The 16,892-nt window shown below is 40.1% G+C and overlaps 1 protein-coding gene across 1 annotated transcript; it reads left to right on the top strand.

The window, feature by feature from the left end:
- The first annotated feature begins 769 nt into the window (after positions 1-769).
- On the top strand, positions 770-12,529 carry LOC130600384 (granulocyte-macrophage colony-stimulating factor receptor subunit alpha-like). The gene is made up of 10 exons (XM_057411649.1): positions 770-932; positions 1,679-1,772; positions 4,413-4,542; positions 4,628-4,803; positions 5,629-5,768; positions 8,890-8,928; positions 9,923-10,052; positions 10,523-10,619; positions 11,364-11,442; positions 12,274-12,529. The coding sequence occupies exons 2-10, from the start codon at positions 1,688-1,690 to the stop codon at positions 12,346-12,348; spliced, it is 951 nt and encodes a 316-aa protein (XP_057267632.1). The 5' UTR covers positions 770-932; positions 1,679-1,687; the 3' UTR covers positions 12,349-12,529.
- The last annotated feature ends 4,363 nt before the right edge of the window (positions 12,530-16,892 follow it).

Genomic DNA, 16,892 nt, shown 5'->3' on the forward strand with positions numbered 1-16,892 from the left:
ACAGACACTGCCAAGCAATCCAGCTACAGTCATCAGCCAACTGTGGCCCAACTGCTTCTGCCAAGAAATCTCCATAGGAGTGTAGAGTTACAGCTCTCTCAGAAACACCTACCCTTAAAACCATTCCTAAAGTGGTGCAGGATCAGTAAATACAACTTCAGTGTGATTGTTCCTAGCCTTTCTTCTTCCCAGCACAATGTCTGTGTCTGCATGGCTCACTGCAACTCCCTCCCCTCTCTGCTCCTGCAGTGTAAGTGAGCAGAGCTCCTTGTTTGGATGTGTCATGGATGGAATAGGTGGGAGACTGCTTATCACTCTGGGAACTGACCTATTGGAGAACGGAGACCCAGGGTGATGAAAGGAGAGAAGACGACTTAAACTCTGTTTCCTTTGTTTTCCAGAACCCCATTTGATTCTCTGTGACATTTCCCAGTGCTCCCAGCTGCCCTGATGCTGGCTGGGGAGATGGGACAGACCCTGGCTACCAGCTCTCACCCACCATGGGGAGCCCCCACTGCTCCCAGGCCCCAGAGATGGTTTGTACTGAGAGATGCTTTGTACTACTCAGTATTATTTACAGCTAGAGAGAAATACCTGCAAAAGAAAAGGTTTCTTTGTACTCATTGGATTCCTAAGAACAAAGTGGTTCTGTACAACAGAAAGGAAGATTTAACCAGCTAATCGCTTGTTCACATTATATGAAATCATGAGTTGTGCAATTACAGGAATTTGGTAAGAATCAGGAGGGAAGTGATGAATGTCATATCTTGCAACACTTCCGACAGTACGACAGTTCCCCAAAACGCAAGCAGTAAGGGAAACAGCCCTATTTATAGCCATGCAATCATTTAAAATACCAGTCTTTTTATCTTCTCTGATCTGGAAGAGTATGATACAAAGATAAACAAGATAAAGATGCTTTGAAATAGAAGGTAGGTCTATCTTCATCTTTCCATCTATTTTGTTTGCTGAGGTATTCAATGAGACTCTAAGAAGTCCGGTGCTGGAGGGGTGATGTCCCTTTGTCAGAGGAATACATGGAGCTAAGTTGAATGAAGGTTTTTTTGCAAATAAAGTACTGTCTGCTAAGAAATGTCCTAGCCACACTTTTCATTTAATTACTGTGATTGATACTGAATTGTAGGAACTAGATATCAATGCTAGATCCACTTTAATGTATATATGCAAAAATATCCTTGAAAGTACAGGAACTTTCATCAAACTTAGCATACTCACTGTTGGGTAACTTGAGCTGATTGATATCGCTGTGATCCATTTTGGTATTTTCTGTTTGCAGCTGTTTACCCATCTGCTTGATGTCTATTCATCCTAACTTTTCTATATGGCAGATAGATAAATTAGACCTTAAGAGAGCAGTCACCAAATGTAGGTATGTAACATTTATGCAGTGGTCCCCAGATCAGCAGCTTTGTAAATCATCAAAACAAAATGTTTTGTTACAGAAAAGTACAACTTCTTTAACTTTGTTGCTGTTTATTTGAACATTTCTCTGACTGTTTGAGAAGTCTGTTGAATTTTTCCTCCCACCAGAACTCAGAGATGGTCAGACAGTGTAGAAGCAGGCATATGAGCAGGTCAGACTACATAAATTTAGGAAAGAGTGGTTCACATCCACATCTTTCACCTTCATCACGTTTCACTGTTTTCTGTCTCCAAGGAGGAAGATATGGTTGCTCCTCTTGCACTCATCTTCATGACTCAGTGGATGTTGCTGATCACTCAGTTGTGTGTTGGCTGGCACTGCACAGACTGTGAGTAGAACACTTTCATGGAGCAGTCCGCTGAAGGGGAGTGTAATGTGCTTCTTATTATGAGTAGCTGTGCTTAAATTGCCTTCTGCCTTATATGTCATGGGTAATAACCTCTACACCCAAAAATCTGGGAATCTGCACCTTACTGGTCCTACTATGTGATACTTGCAGCAGAGATGCCAGACTCACCTATTATAAATTTGATGCTGAATCAGTGAAAAATGGAACTGAGTTGGATAAGCATGAATTTTACTGAGGACCAATGTTCAGTGACTGCAGGAGATATTACCAAGACTATAATGGTGACACCATGCCGATTATCTCTAATCACCTCCATCTTCTATATGATCCAACATAACTTCTAGGAGGATCTGTTGCATGACTTTACCAAGCATGGAGGTGAGACGTGCTGGTTAGTAGCTCCCATGTTCCTCTTTATGACCCCTTGAAATGGGTGCAGTATTCTCTTTTATCTGGTCACCAATATATTGCCTGACTGCCATGAATTTTTAAAGGTGGGAGAGAGTCTTGGGTGACATGCTTTAGTGTGTGGTGTTCCTGCCCATGGCAGGGGTGTTGGAACTAGGTGATCTTAAGGTCCTTTCCAACCGTAACTATTCTATGATTCTATGATGGAGCAACACCATCATAAAATATGGTGATTGGCAACAACCACCAATATGATTGGCAACATTAGCCAATTCCTTGGGGCCCTAAGATGCATGTTCATTGGGTCCCAGGGATTTATGTATACTCAGATACTTCAGGTGGCTTTAAACCTGATCCTCTTTTATGAGGGAAGAAACTTCATTTCCCCAGTCCCTGCCTTGAGTAATGTTCAGGTACTTGAGATGTGTGGGAAAAGTGATTTCCAGAGAACGAGTCACAAATTTGTTGAGTTCCTCAGCCTTCTCCATGTAAGTTTTCACTAGTTCTCCTGTCTTATTTACCAGGGGCAGAACACTTTCTTTAATCTTTCCTCTTTGACCAACATACCTGAAGAATCCTTTATTATTAATTTTTACATTCCTTGCCAAATTCAGTTTAAATTCAGATCCAAACTTTCAGTAGCAGACAGGAGATCTAGAACTCGGATCCATGGCTTACTTGAAAAGTGCCATGACTTTATGAAAAGGCAGCTTCTGATTCTGATTTAGTCTGTTTTCAGTGCTTATGCAGAGAAGACAGCAAACCAAGCAATTCCTGTTTTGCAGCTACTGTGTTTGTTAGGCAAATTCACCATCCTCTACAAGGTGTGCAGATACTTCAAAGCAAGTCATGAATTTTTCCTCTTAGGATTATAATTTTCCCTGTACATGTGTTACTCTGGCTTTAGCTAAATTTCCTTCCTCTGCAGCTCAAAGCTGTCTCCATCCATTTGGCAAATACTGTAAATCTGATTGGGTAGATAATCTCCAAAATTGTTTCAGGAACAGGAACTATAAAAGGAAGATATTGGTTTTGACAGTCTATTTTACATGAATACAAAAGGGGTGATTTACACTACACTACTGTGACAAGCAACATGACAATGTTTCTCTGAAAAAAAAAAAAGATTCCTACAAGTAGCTCAACAGTTTTGCAGTCCTCTGTTGCCATCTTTTCAATTGCCAATTCTCTTTTAATTCTTTGTGCTAATATTTTATTGACTGCATTTAATGTCTTCAAAATGTTACTAAAAATCCAAGTGAAACAGGTTAGTGCCTGTAGCTTTGAAATTCTTCACAGAGAAATCTGTCACATCTTGAATTTTGTCATGGTGTAGTGCCCAACAGTTTGCAGTGTCCTATTCACAATAATGAAAGGTCTGAGAAAGTTTACTCCTCTTTGTATGAGAGGGGTAACATATATGAGACTGTAAAGAGAATGAGGTACAATATCTGCTCATTCAAGCAACATGGAGCTGCATATACAAAATGGCACTACTTCCTATCTCATCAAGCTCAAATTGTTGGCTGATGCCTTCTAAAAGGATAGATAAATCGTCCTTCCTTTTAAAAGGTATGTTTAGTCTCCCTATTGGGTTTTCTTGGGGGTGGGGAAAGGAGTAAATTGTTTGTGACCAGGAGAAGATTCCTCATGTTCATCCCAGGTGGAGGAAGGTATTGCTGCAGAGCACAAACACCTCACAAGTTTGCATCTACACCTACCTTGAGTCTTGAAAAACTCCACAGCTCTGTCCTTGGGTTTCTCTCCTTCTCTGGAGTCCATAGGAAAGCTCCTCATGCTCTTCACTCATTTGACAGCGTGCTGAAGAAAAACTAGAAATGCTGTGGCAGGGTACTGAAGGATGAAAGACTAATTATTCACTTTGTGGCATTGCGGCACCAGTGTCTCCTTTTGAATAGGAACAATTCAAAGCACAGGGGTAGCCACTTTAGGTGTCAGCCTGTGGTACTGTCAGCTTCCCTGAGGTTTATTTTATCAGATGCAACTATATTCATATCCTTGGAGACTTTATCCATGACAAATTCTTTACTGAATCTGTTAGTGTAAATACCTTCTATGTCACTCCCTTAAAATGAAGCAAGTCATTCCTGACCCAATCAGAAACTAGCTGGAGCTGCAGGTGTGCCAAGATCCTCCAGCATGGAGCAGTCACATGATTTTTACTCATCATGGATATTCCTGTTTCTGCAGGCATGAATGGATCAGCCATTGAAAACTTCTCCTGTGTGATTTATAACATTTCCCTCATGAGCTGCACTTGGCAGGCAGGCAAGGATGCTCCAGGAGATACCCAGTATTTTCTCTACTGGCAGAACTCCAGGTAAGTAGGTCTGCTTGAGCCTAGGGAAGTCCAAATTCTCATTCAATTTTGCCCATGTTTATCTAAAATACCTTGCTGTATATAGATATGATGATGCGATGGAATGTGAGCTTTACATTAAGGATGAAAATGGCAGAAATACAGGATGTAGATTCCAAAATGTGAGGATAGAGACTGAAAAAGCTTACTTCCTGGTGAACGGCTCTAGCAAAGACTCCCTGATCCAGTTCTATGATGAGTACATTCAACTGTATAAAATAGGTAAGTAAATAGTTTATTTATGCTTTATTTTCATTAGTGCATGAGGGTGGTAGCGCATTTTTCCCTGAGAAAGAACCAGGTACCCTGTCTCACCTAGAGCTGAGAGAAATTGTGGCCTCTTCAAGAAAAAAATATTCCCCAGGCAACAGAACGATGAGGAAAATAAGCAAGAAAGCTCTACTGCTGCAGCCTGCCTCAGATTCTTTAGCTATTGCTTATTGGTTTTAGTTTTAGCAAGGTCCACAGGACTTAAGAGATTGTACTTCCCCTGCTGTACTTTCAATGGTGGCCAAAAACCTTCCAACAGAACAGACTGGTCAAGAGAAGTTTATCTGAACAGTGATTTCGGTTTCTCATTGCCAGCTGGGATGGCACACACCACCACTATACCCCTGGTTAAAGAAATTAATATACATACAAAATATCCTAGATTTTCATATGCTCTTTCACGTGGTGCTCTACTTGTAAGCGTCCTGTGTAATTATTTTTACTGTGGCAAATCTTTTCCGGCAAAGTCCCATTGGTTTTGGAATTTTCTCAAAAAAATGGGCAAACAAGGCTACATTCTGTAAGGAGAAGAATTGAGCTATGCCTTTGTAAGCTCCTGAGTCATATTCCCTGGCTTAGTCCCCATTTCTACTGATTCTGAGGACAGGATTTGAAGATCTATGGTCTTTCAGTTATTTCTAAGAGATTTCCTAAAAAAAAAATGGATACAAATCGATATCTTAACATAGGTGTTACTTGCAATTGCACTCTCTTTTATCAAAGCAAAAAGAGAACAAGTTATTTTAATTATTTGAATTCCTGGTTATATCATTTCAGAAAAGCTCATGCCTCCAGCAAATATCACTGTCAACTGTGCTGAAATTAAAAACAATTGCATTATTCAATGGCAACGACCCCAAATAAGTCATTCTAACAAAGACAAGTGTTTTAAATATGAAATTGACATAAAGTATAAGGTAAGAGAAATTTCTTCACCTACATTAAACATTAATCCATACATTTACCAATGCACATAGGTGAAAAGAAAATCAGTCTCTCTTGCGCAGTGTAGCCTTCCTGATATGTAACACCATATTCCTTTGAGGTTGTACCTTTCAGGCACCTTTTTATGCTATAGCACCCCAGTTTTGTATCCTTGCTCCCCTGAGTGAGATGTTGCTGGAGATACACTAGATGACTGTGACTGCGTGGAACTAAGAACAGAAGCATGGTTAATCAAGATTTGAACATACCATGACTTTGGCTCTTTCAAAACTCAGAAAATGCATTTATTTCACCAAGACCTGTCGTAGTGTCCTGGAGGCCTTTTGGTGGTGACTATCTCTGTGAAAAGGTAGAGCTGGGATGAAATTACTGAATAGAGGAATGTGCATCCACTTAACAAGTAAAATTTGATGGAGGTGAATGAATCTTTTCTATATATGAAATGTAAATAGCTTATCCAGATATCATATGTAAGCAACACACCCATTGGTCCAAAAGTTGAAGCTGTATAATGTTAATTAAAAGGAAAATAAATGTGAGAGAAAGCAGAAAGGTGGTGCGAATAAACATATGTTACTGAGGGAGTGATTTAAGCTACTGAAAGTCAATTTCAGACGTTGGCTTTCCAAGTCTTTTCACAGAGATAGGGAAGGAGTGAGATTGCCGCGTTAGGCGGCAAAAGGAGTGAACCTAAACTGTGGCAGAATTGCGGCAAATGACCACAGGGTGGCAGACGGTGACTACAAAGGAAAACCTGCCTGTACTGTAACCAGGTTTGGCCACTTAGTGGCTGGGTGAAGGCATTCCCTAGATTTCTGCTATTGGGAATTTAGTGTGGATCGGGCTTCCTATTTCATAGCAATATACATAACACCATGAATAACAGAAATTCAATCACATTTTACATGTGTGACGCTGATATACTGAATTTGCTGAGACTCTCGGTTTCTTCTTCAGCCATGTTTTAAGTTAAGGCTTTATAGATCAGGATATCTGGGAAACCTGAAGGCTAACCTTTCCAGTGAAAATGGAACTAAAAAGGTATCAAACACCTCAGTCTTCTCCACCTCCCTTGTCACTAGGTTTCCCCAGCTCAGTGGGCTGTATTCCCCTTAACCTCCCTTACGCTTCCACTGCACTCATAAAAACTTTTCTCATGTTCACTTCCCTCACTAGTCTCAACTCCAGCTGAGATTTGGCTTACCCAATTCCATTCCTGCATGTGCAGATGATGTCTTTGTGTTCCTCCCAAATCCTTTCTTCTACCTTCCGCATACTTCCTTTCTGTCTCTGAGCTCAAACCCAAGCGTCATGCCCTGCCATGCTCACCTGGCACTCTTGCTCTGTTTTCTGCATTCTGGAATGGATTCCTTTTGTGCTCTGGGGAGGCTGTCCTTGTAGATCAACCAGTAACTTTGCACTCGAGGCCAGGGCAGTTTCCCTTGATTACAGGAAAAGCCTGTGGCTAGGAGGCTTTCCCAGGCTGCCTGAAGACGGTCTCATCTGTTCTTTTTCTTGATTGGGAGATCTGGAACAAACAGTGCACCTGTTCTTGTCTGCCCTTTGACACCTGGTCATAAGCTGTCTTCCTGGTTCACCATTTGTCTCAAGACAGAACCCTGCATAGTAAAGGAACTCCTTTATATGAAGCACAAGAACCAGGTTAGCAAGGCTGTTTGCAAGGACACTCACAACCCACTTGGTAGGATGCATCACATATATGCTGAGCAGCCCCCGTTTCTCAAAAAGGGTCCCAAGGTCGCAGAAGCCAAAGCCCTGCCTGTGACACCAGGCACTCAGGTGTTGACCTGTTGGATGATTGCAATTCTACTCAAGCCTTTTCCTCTCATGGGAGGTACTGAGGAGATACCATCTGGTCTTCCTGCCCTTCATTGTCCCTCCAGTGGTTACCCCGGCCACATCTCTGATGCCCACACAGAAAAGCAGGAAGGGGTAATAGTTTAATTGCCAGACAAGTCTGGAAGTCCTTCTGCATCATCCTGGATCCTGGCACCCAACAAACAACAGGCCTTCATCAGGTCAGGAAGTTGGTGCCATCACCCCCTGCAGGAAGGAGTCTCTTTCATCTATCATACATATTTTCTCCTTCATTTTCTAAAATGCAGTACCCTTTAATACATCTTTTCTTCCAAAATTCTCAAAGAAACAGCTGTCCTTCTGGAGCTGCACTTCTGAAGCCTTCCATGACCTCACTGTTTTCATTTCTCATAGATTATTTTACTATAAACACAAGAAAAGGGAGACCGTAGTGTTGCACTTTCCCCTAGACTGATCCCTGTGCTTAAGTTAGGGGTTTTTACAGATTCTAGAAGCTGTCCTGTGCATCAGCATGCCTTGCAAAAAACTGTTCAGGTGCCACATGAGCATGCATGAAATTATTTGATAAAAGAGTTTAGATTAATTTTATTTTGGTTTAAAATGGAGTAATACAAAATGTAAAATATTAAATAAAATATGTAGCTCTAGCAGACTAATGTGATGGTATAGTCTACAGCTATTAGTTCTGTGTAATCACCACATTTCGTAGTAGTCATTATGGGTATTCGGAAGGGATGAGTGAATTTTTATTCTATAAAAAATGTAATTGGAGGGCAGCCTAAAATATCCCTGAATCCATGTCAGTCCTGAGTATTTTCATCTGAGGGAAAGTAATTTTATATAGCATTTGTAACTAAGTATAGTGACATTTGTTTTAAAATATAAGCATTAGATATAAACTAAAAAGTTTATTTACAGATTTCTACCTTTTTCTTTTCAAGAATAAAGTTGCAGTTTTATTCAGGTCTGGTTTGCTTGGTGTTTCAGTTTACTCATCAATCTGAAATAAAATTTATTTCTCACCTCTGGTGGTCAAGAAAACAAATAGTAATACTTTCTCACAGAAGAATTAGTTATAATATAAACTTGGATTTGTAGGCAAATTATAAATTAGATAATAAATGTTAGATAAATTACTAGTTCTTACTAACAACCTGTCAATTAGATGAGAAAGAGTAATGCAGAAAAAGGGGACTGTAGATAAAAATGACTTATTATCTAAACACAAAACTAATCTTTTTTCTCAACTTACAGGATAATCCTGAGGGAAAAACCATCTATACTTCTATACAAGTAGGTTTGCTTGTTCTATTAATCAGCAATATGGGTTAATTTCATAGTGTGAAAAATAAATGGCACTCAAATGCCTTTAAATCATCATGTGTCCGATGTCCTGTGCTTTATGGGATCTTTATAGATTTTATGAATGTGTCAAACTTTAAATCATCATGATATATGTCAGTTATTATACACTCAAGGGCAGAACTTTATTACTATTCTTCAAGTAATTTGAAAAACTTTCCATTTCACATTACATTGGCCACTCTCCCCCTCAAATATTTGGAACAGAATTTGAAGTTACACATCAGTGACAGCAGAGAAAAGACACACAGTGAAAACACCTCCTAGGCATTTAATTTTGTTTATAAAAAAAAACAAAGACCACAAAAGCCCTTTGGGATGGAGGCTGCCTTCCAGGTATTCTGCACCTCTGTCCAATCAGTGCAACTTGCACATCCCACCTCTATCTTGAAAGTCTTCAATAGTGGGCATGTTTCAGTAAATTCTAGTAACACCAACTATTGCAGTCTTGTATTTATTTTACAGGTTTGGCTGGAAAGTTACGCTTTTCCTGAAAAGTCATAGTGCACAGACTGAGGAAGGTGAGGTGCACACAGACAGTTTATTCATCAATTCTGTCTCCTCAGTTCTACCAATGTTGAAATGAGATAGCTCAAGATATTTTTCTGCCTCTGTCAATGTGCTGAGGAAAATTACCAGTACATCATATATACCATTAGAAATTACAAGACGCAGTATAAAATACGAAAAGCTTCTAAACTTAAATTTTTTTCTGAGTGACTGGTTATTTTTATGATACACAGATGTGTACATATTATGTATATAACAAATATTAACATGTGTAATTTTTTGCTCAGGAGCAGCAGTCTACTTTATAAAGCAATGTTCCCACAGCTTCATGGAAGTTTCATGGGTAAATGGCACTTGCATGTTATCAACACCTAGACATGCAACAAAATAAAACACAGCTTTGCTTTGTTTTTAGGAAGGGGGAAATAATCACACGTTTCAAAGATACAACACAAGAAAGAAGTGTCTCTTGCAAATGAGGGCAGCTGGCAGTGTCTGCTTTGTGAGCCCAGCCTGGGGGGAGTGGAGTGCACCTGTAGAGTTTGGTAAGACCAAATCCATGCCTTGGGCTACTCATCCCTCAGTGATGTCTTGTCTACCTCACACACTGATGCGCATCTACAGACACACAGATCTATAAAGGCTTGGCAAACATTTTGCTTCACTCCACACTGCAGAGAAAAGGAGGAATCGACTTAATAAATCTCTTAGCACTCTAACACTGGAAATAAATATAGAAAGTTACACATCTGCAGCTGAAGTGCTGTCATGGTTTAAGTACCACTACCAAGTACCATGCAGCTGCTTGCTGCTGCCCAGTCCTGCTTACTGCATGGGATGGACAAACAGGCTCAGTGTTAATCCTTCCCAGCAGACATTACTGCAAAGGTGCTAAATTAAAGACTTGATCTTTATATCAACATTTACCCATCAGTCACCAGAGTAGATGTCTGACACAGCTGTGCATCTACTCCTCTTTATCAATGATAATACTTTATGACTATTTGCCTTTCAGGAAATGAAGAAATTATTTCTTCTTCAGTATGGATCTTACTTGTGGTAGCAGTTGGGACAATTTTAGTGGCAATTGTCACAATTTTATTCTGCAAAAGGTAAACAATTTATGCATATATTTTGTGTAGGTGCATGAAACATCTGCAGTTCTTAAACAAATGAGGTAGAGGTGTCTCGGTACTATAGATACAACTTTTTCACTCACACTGTACTAGAAATCAATCAAATGAGTGATTCTGAGAAAAGTATGATAACGGTGATGCCCAAAGTCCCTCCCTGTCTGATCCATACAAGTTTTTCCTCGACCTCTTGTATCAACATGGCAAGGAGACCAATTATATGCAATTATATGTTTGGTTACCAGTAAAGATTTTGAAACATTCACTAGCATTGTCCTAGTAAACTGAATGTATCTGAAAGCACACAAGCTAAACAGCTTGCTTCTTAAAATAGACCAAGCAGAACAGAAAGAAAAAGGATGTTTTTCTGCCTCAAACACTTTGTATAGAAATACACAATAATTCAGAGAAGATACTGTTCTTCCAACTTGTGAAAACTTTAGCAGCCACTTTTGCTGGTTGTAGTGACTTAAAGAGCAGGACAAATTCATTTTCCTTTCAAAGAAAATAACTGTAGTGAATCTTTAACCAAAAATGAAACTATTACTACTCAAATTATTAGTATTTTCCTGATATGTGTTCATTCTGTGCTGAGATAATGTGAGGGTTTTTATTTCTCTTCTGTGCTGTAAGAGAAAAATAAGAGCTGGTTCAAGGGTACAATGCTTTTGGCACAACTGTTACTTATTTTTAACTTTCTATTCCATCCCTTTTGATATTCAGGACCGGCTCCTGGAAAGCAGCATTTCCACAAGTCCCAGAGCCAAAAAATGCATTTTGTGGACTGCCTGATAATACAGAGGTATGTTCTCTTTCTATTTAATATTAAATGTGTTAAGTATGTACAAGACTCTACTGCAGGTATTTTTAAAATTAGAAGGAACTTAACTCAGAGAATGACTCTTCCTTTGCCATATTTTGAGGAATTTCAAGAGGAAATCAGCAGGCAAATTTGTTAAGAGAAGTCAAATACAATGCTCTTACAGAACCAGAAATTTTCTCCTGTTCTAGTCCCATATGTGCTGGGGCTGATGCTCCCACTGGTAGGTCCAGGCAGCAGCAAGGGCTGTGTTTTACCAACATGAGGCACACATATGTACAATGACACACACATAGAGGACACTAATGCAGGCAGCCACAAAGACCAGCACAGGGGCCTTTACCAGCAGCGTGTCAAGACCGCCAGCAGTCACATAAACAGGGTCACAGACATCCCAGTCCTCCTGTTCCTCGCCAGCTGAGGAGGGCTGAAGTTTGCCAGTGAGAAGTGCATAAACCCTCACTCTCTTCAGGTACAACAACCATAAATTTGCAAGCTCCTCACATGTGATCTCTGTGTCTGGATCCTGGGTCGCCCCATCAGGTCACCACATCTCACCTTTGGTCCCTGCAGCTCTCTCCTACCCACCCACTAGTCCCAGCTTCAATGAGTTTTGTTGTTTGAAGTTACACACACAAGATAGAAAGCAAGGTGACACAGAAAACAGTTTAAAATAGGATTTTGTAAGGTAACTGGACAGACTGCAGTGGTCACACGTGGCATTTGACCAGCATGATGACAAGCAGCTCTATCCCAGCTGAAAACAAGACACCTTATATATAAAACTAATGGAAGTTCTTATTTTTCTTTCAGCTGATGGAGAGCAAAATTCAGGCAATAACATCTGATAAGGAAGAGATAACATTAGTTGTTGACATATTGAAATAACAAAAATCCCTGAGGAATTTGAAAATGTATTTCTTAGCTCAGGCAAGTGTATATTCCTGTGGAAAGTCTGGAATAATGTCCAGGTTTTCTTCAGTTTCTTCCTTTTCTTGTCAAAACCAGTAGTGAAGCCAAAAGAGAATGATACCTCACATGTAATTTTTTTAAATGTTGTTGTATTTACTGTTAGCTAAGTTTGACTGTTTGGGTGACTTGTCATTTTTGTGAATATGACTGAAATATTTCAGTCAAGAAATTTTAGTTACATTTTATTTTGTTTAAAGAAAAATAATGAGTTTGTTTTATATTAAAAAGATTAAGAATGAATTTATTGAGATAAATAAATTTTTTTTATAAAATTTCTGGTGCCTGAATGCCACTGTTCTACTGTCAAGAATGGGCCTATTCATATTTGAAGTTTTCTTGTATCTCTTATTAAAGCTACTAGAAAATTGAGAATGGGATTGAAAACAAGCTGCCAGAAAGTGGTGGCCTCTAATCAACAGGAATCTCAAAGGACAGGAATAGTCTAAAACCCTAACTGATGCTAGAGCTTACATGTGTTGCAGAGATCATCCACCATTTACTTGACATCAGCTCAGAATTTACTTCTACAGGTATCCAGCTCGTTATGTTCTTACTGCTCACTTGCTTTTTTACTACTTTAATTTAGTATTGTAAAATATTGAGTGCATGACTCAGTTAATCTATGTTCTTTTGTTCAAATAGAGGGGTTTACTATTGAGCTGAACAGTAAGTTTTCAGAGCCATAGAGTTAGGACAAGGTATTGAAAAAACAGCCCAGGCTGTTGTTGAATGCACTGACTGGTCATGAGCAATTCTCCTCAAGGATCAGTGCTGAGACTCACAGCTGTTAGTACTAACAGCTATTTGGACAATGGGAAGAAATGCAGCTTTGGCAAGACTGGGTGACAGCAAACTGAGAGCACCTCCTGATATAGTGGAGGGCAGGCCTGCCATTCAAAGGGTTCTTGACAGGCTGAAGAAATGGGTTGATAGGAACCTCTTAAGCAAATGCAAAGCCAAATAGCTGGGAAAAAAACAGCTGCATGTATCCTAGAGAATGGCTGAGTGACAGGTCTGGGGAAAAGGCTCTGAGGCTTTGGTAGGCAATCAACTGAACACAAACCAGAAGTGTTTCCTTATGGTAATGAAAACTATCCACATACTGGGAGGAGCAGATGCAGCAGTCAAAGATTATTCCCTCTATTCAGCACTCATGAGTCTGTATGTGCAGTTCCAGATTTCAGCCTCCTAGTACAAGCAAGACATCAATGCTGCTGGGAAAGTTCAGCATCAGGACACCAATATGATTATGGGGGTCTTAAGGAACTGGATTTTTTCATCCTGGAGAACAGAAGCTAAGGGGATCTACTAAAGTCTTCCACTGCATATAGAGAAGACGGAACAAACTTGTCTGAGAGTTGCACAATGTGAGAAGAAGGAACAGTCACAAGCTGCAGCAAGAGAAAGTCCAATTTGATATGAGGAAAAAGAACGATTTACAAGGGAAAGTGGTTGAATGGTCTCTGTAACGGGTGTCCAAGGCTCCACCCTTGGATATATTCAAAACGCAACTGAACAAGTAACTGGACCTGACACTGGCTCTGCTTTAAGTGAGAGATTGGACTCAATGACCTTCAGAGGTACATTCCAACCTAAGTATTTCTTTAAATATTTCTCTAAATGGTTCTAGTCAAAGCTGGCCAGTCTTTCTAAGTCCCTGTTGTGAAACAATGGTATTTGTACATGTAAACCAACTGGAAGAGCTGGAGTCTTACTGTGTAATGGTAGTTGCCTACCTAGAGAGCTACTGCATAAAACGTGCCTCTTCCACTTCACTCAGAAGCATCTTCTTCAACATAAGTCTTTGTAAGAGCTGAGTAGTCAGTAGAGACTGTGAGGGCAGCATACAAGACAAGAGGCAAATACCCTTACCTCCTGAGATATCTCTTGATAAACATCAGAGAGATCAGGAGCACAGCAACAAACTATTTTACTGGTATATTTTGATTTCTGGATTCCTTCCTTTGGGAAAGGAGCATATTCCAGCAAGAAAGTAAGACTTTGAGCAAGTAATAGCAGAGCACAGACAAAACTTCCATCTTCGGTTTAAAGTCTAATTCTTTACAAAGCTCAGCCTTGATCTGGAGTTATACCAAAAGAGTCTATCACCTGATTCCCCAGTTCAGATGGCTGGTTAGTGAACCATCTACTTGTCCTACCTGAGGATGCAGTGCTGGAAGCTCACCTTGACTTCTAAGGTGGTCTTAAGACGTAAAGAGAAAATGTTCAGCAGTTTCTCCTCTTATCAGAATTAGCCTTTGAGCACTTTCATTCACAAGAAAAAGAAGTTTAATTTCTGACTAGCCCCATTAATTTTGACAATTCATTTATCTTGCTGCTTCTTTTGGTCTTCAAGATTCAGATTTTGGGGGTTTCACAATATTTTTCATAATTTGGTGAGGAATCACTGACACATCAGGCTTTGCTGTTAAATTGCTTTTCACTTTGAGACTCAAAGGCTCAGATTTCTATACTAGACATTTAAACATAGCTATTTGATTATTAGGCCAATTTTAGAATTATACTAGACATTTGATTATTACGCTAAATACTCCCAAGACTACTTTCTTGCATTGAGGCCAATTGCCATGTAAGAGCCCAGATACATTTTATTAAACCCTTAAATAAGGTGGACACATGTAAACTGCCTTTAGAAATTACCCCTGACCTGAGCTAACTTCTGGACTATGTCCAGGAGATGTTTCAGGACATTGCCTGCAAATCCTGGCCAAACCAATGCTGGGAACAGTTGTTCTGGACATGTTCCAGTGCTGGGGAGTCTTTCAGTTACCAGAGTAGCCCAAGGCCATACCGCACAATGTCCAGTTTCTATGGTAGCTGGATGCAAGCAGCTATTGGCACACCCACTGCCCTAGCAGACAAAGTTAATGATTGCCTTCTGGTCAAAGAATCACCTGGGAAGCTTTCCACAGCAGATCAGAACAAGGACAATTTCTTAGCAAGTCTGAGTTCATGCTGGACATATGTGTAAACCACCTTTCTGTTTCTCTCAGTATGCAGCAGTGGCCAGAGTTCAAATGCTCACAATCGCTGAAAGAGTGATGGGGTTGTATTAGACTACACTAGTTTATACAACCTTTCATAATATTGTTCCTTGTGGGCAAAATTACCAGTGAAGCATAGTTTGGCTCTAATACATCAAAACCTAGCCATGAGCTATGAACTGTTCAGTGGCTTTCTGTCAGGAAGGGAATAGGAAAGTATAACAAAGAAGATATCAAGATACTCAGAAGCTGGTATTATGGTCTTGTTAAATAGAAGCTAAACAGTTTCCTGCTTTATCCTGGAGAAAGTTAACATACTTCCAACTTATTCAGGAAAGGTGTTACACCCATACTTAAAAAAAGGCCAAAAGTTCAACCCAAAGAACTCATAGGCCTATCAACCTGGAAAATTCATAGTGTGAATGCTATTGGAACACATTTCTGGGCACATTAAAGAGAGGGTCATTGGGAACAATCAGTATGATTTTACCAAGGATAATTGCCTGTGAAAAGTGGGGTATCACAGGGGTCTATCCTGGGACCTGTCTGGTTTAACATCTTTCTCAATGACCGGGAAGAGGTGATGGAATGCATTGTCACCATGTTTGCAGATGACACCAAACTGGGGTGCCAGCTGATTTGCTCAAGACAAGGACTCCCATCCAGAAGGACCCAGACAGGTTGGAGGAATAGCCCAAAGGGAACCTTGAAATAACCCAATGCTCATTTGAATTTACATTGTCTAGAAAAGGAAAAGGTAAAAAACATATCATTATTTAAAAATACGTTTTTCAAAAAGTGTTTGAAAAATCATGCTATGCATTTCCCAGAACTCTGTGCATAACAGCAGCACTTCTTCATCTGTTATAAGCCAGCTTCGTACAACATTTAGCAACTTCTTGAAGGATATGACACAATTGTTTCATCTACTGCTTTTTTGGTTGGTTACATTTCTGAAGCTTTAGTTAGCCTAGTGTTTTTCTCAGACCTCCTCCTAAGACTGCAAGTGCTAAACCAACCAGATCACCCTACACTTGTGGACCAAGACCTTTGGTGCTGGAAGGAGCTTTCTTGGAAGAACTGGAGACATCTCTGCCCACCCCTGACTGCTCCAGAGGGAGTCGCAGCTGCTCACATTTCCAGTACTGAACTAGAATAAAACACAGAATGATATATTAAATAAAACCTGCTGGCTTATCATGAACACTAGATAGTCGTAGATAGCTGTAGGCTGTGACAGTTCACAAGGTGTTGAGATGTCTGTTCCCTGTCATCTCAGGGGACATGCTGAAGGGGAACGCAAAAGATTTCATACATATTGAAGGAAGCTGGTCCCCAGTAGATTCACAGTCCTGGGATTGTCCATGGGGGCAGCAGAGCCCATCACACCACCCACTGAGGGAGCACAGTCAGTCAGACACTGAGAACAGGGGGAAGATTGAATTGCTGAGGTGA

The sequence above is a fragment of the Pezoporus wallicus genome, unplaced genomic scaffold (genome assembly GCF_028554395.1).
Source record: "Pezoporus wallicus isolate ANWC-B61680 ecotype Strahan unplaced genomic scaffold, APGP_CSIRO_Pwel_v1 contig_2372, whole genome shotgun sequence".
Classification (NCBI taxonomy): Eukaryota; Metazoa; Chordata; class Aves; order Psittaciformes; family Psittacidae; genus Pezoporus; species Pezoporus wallicus.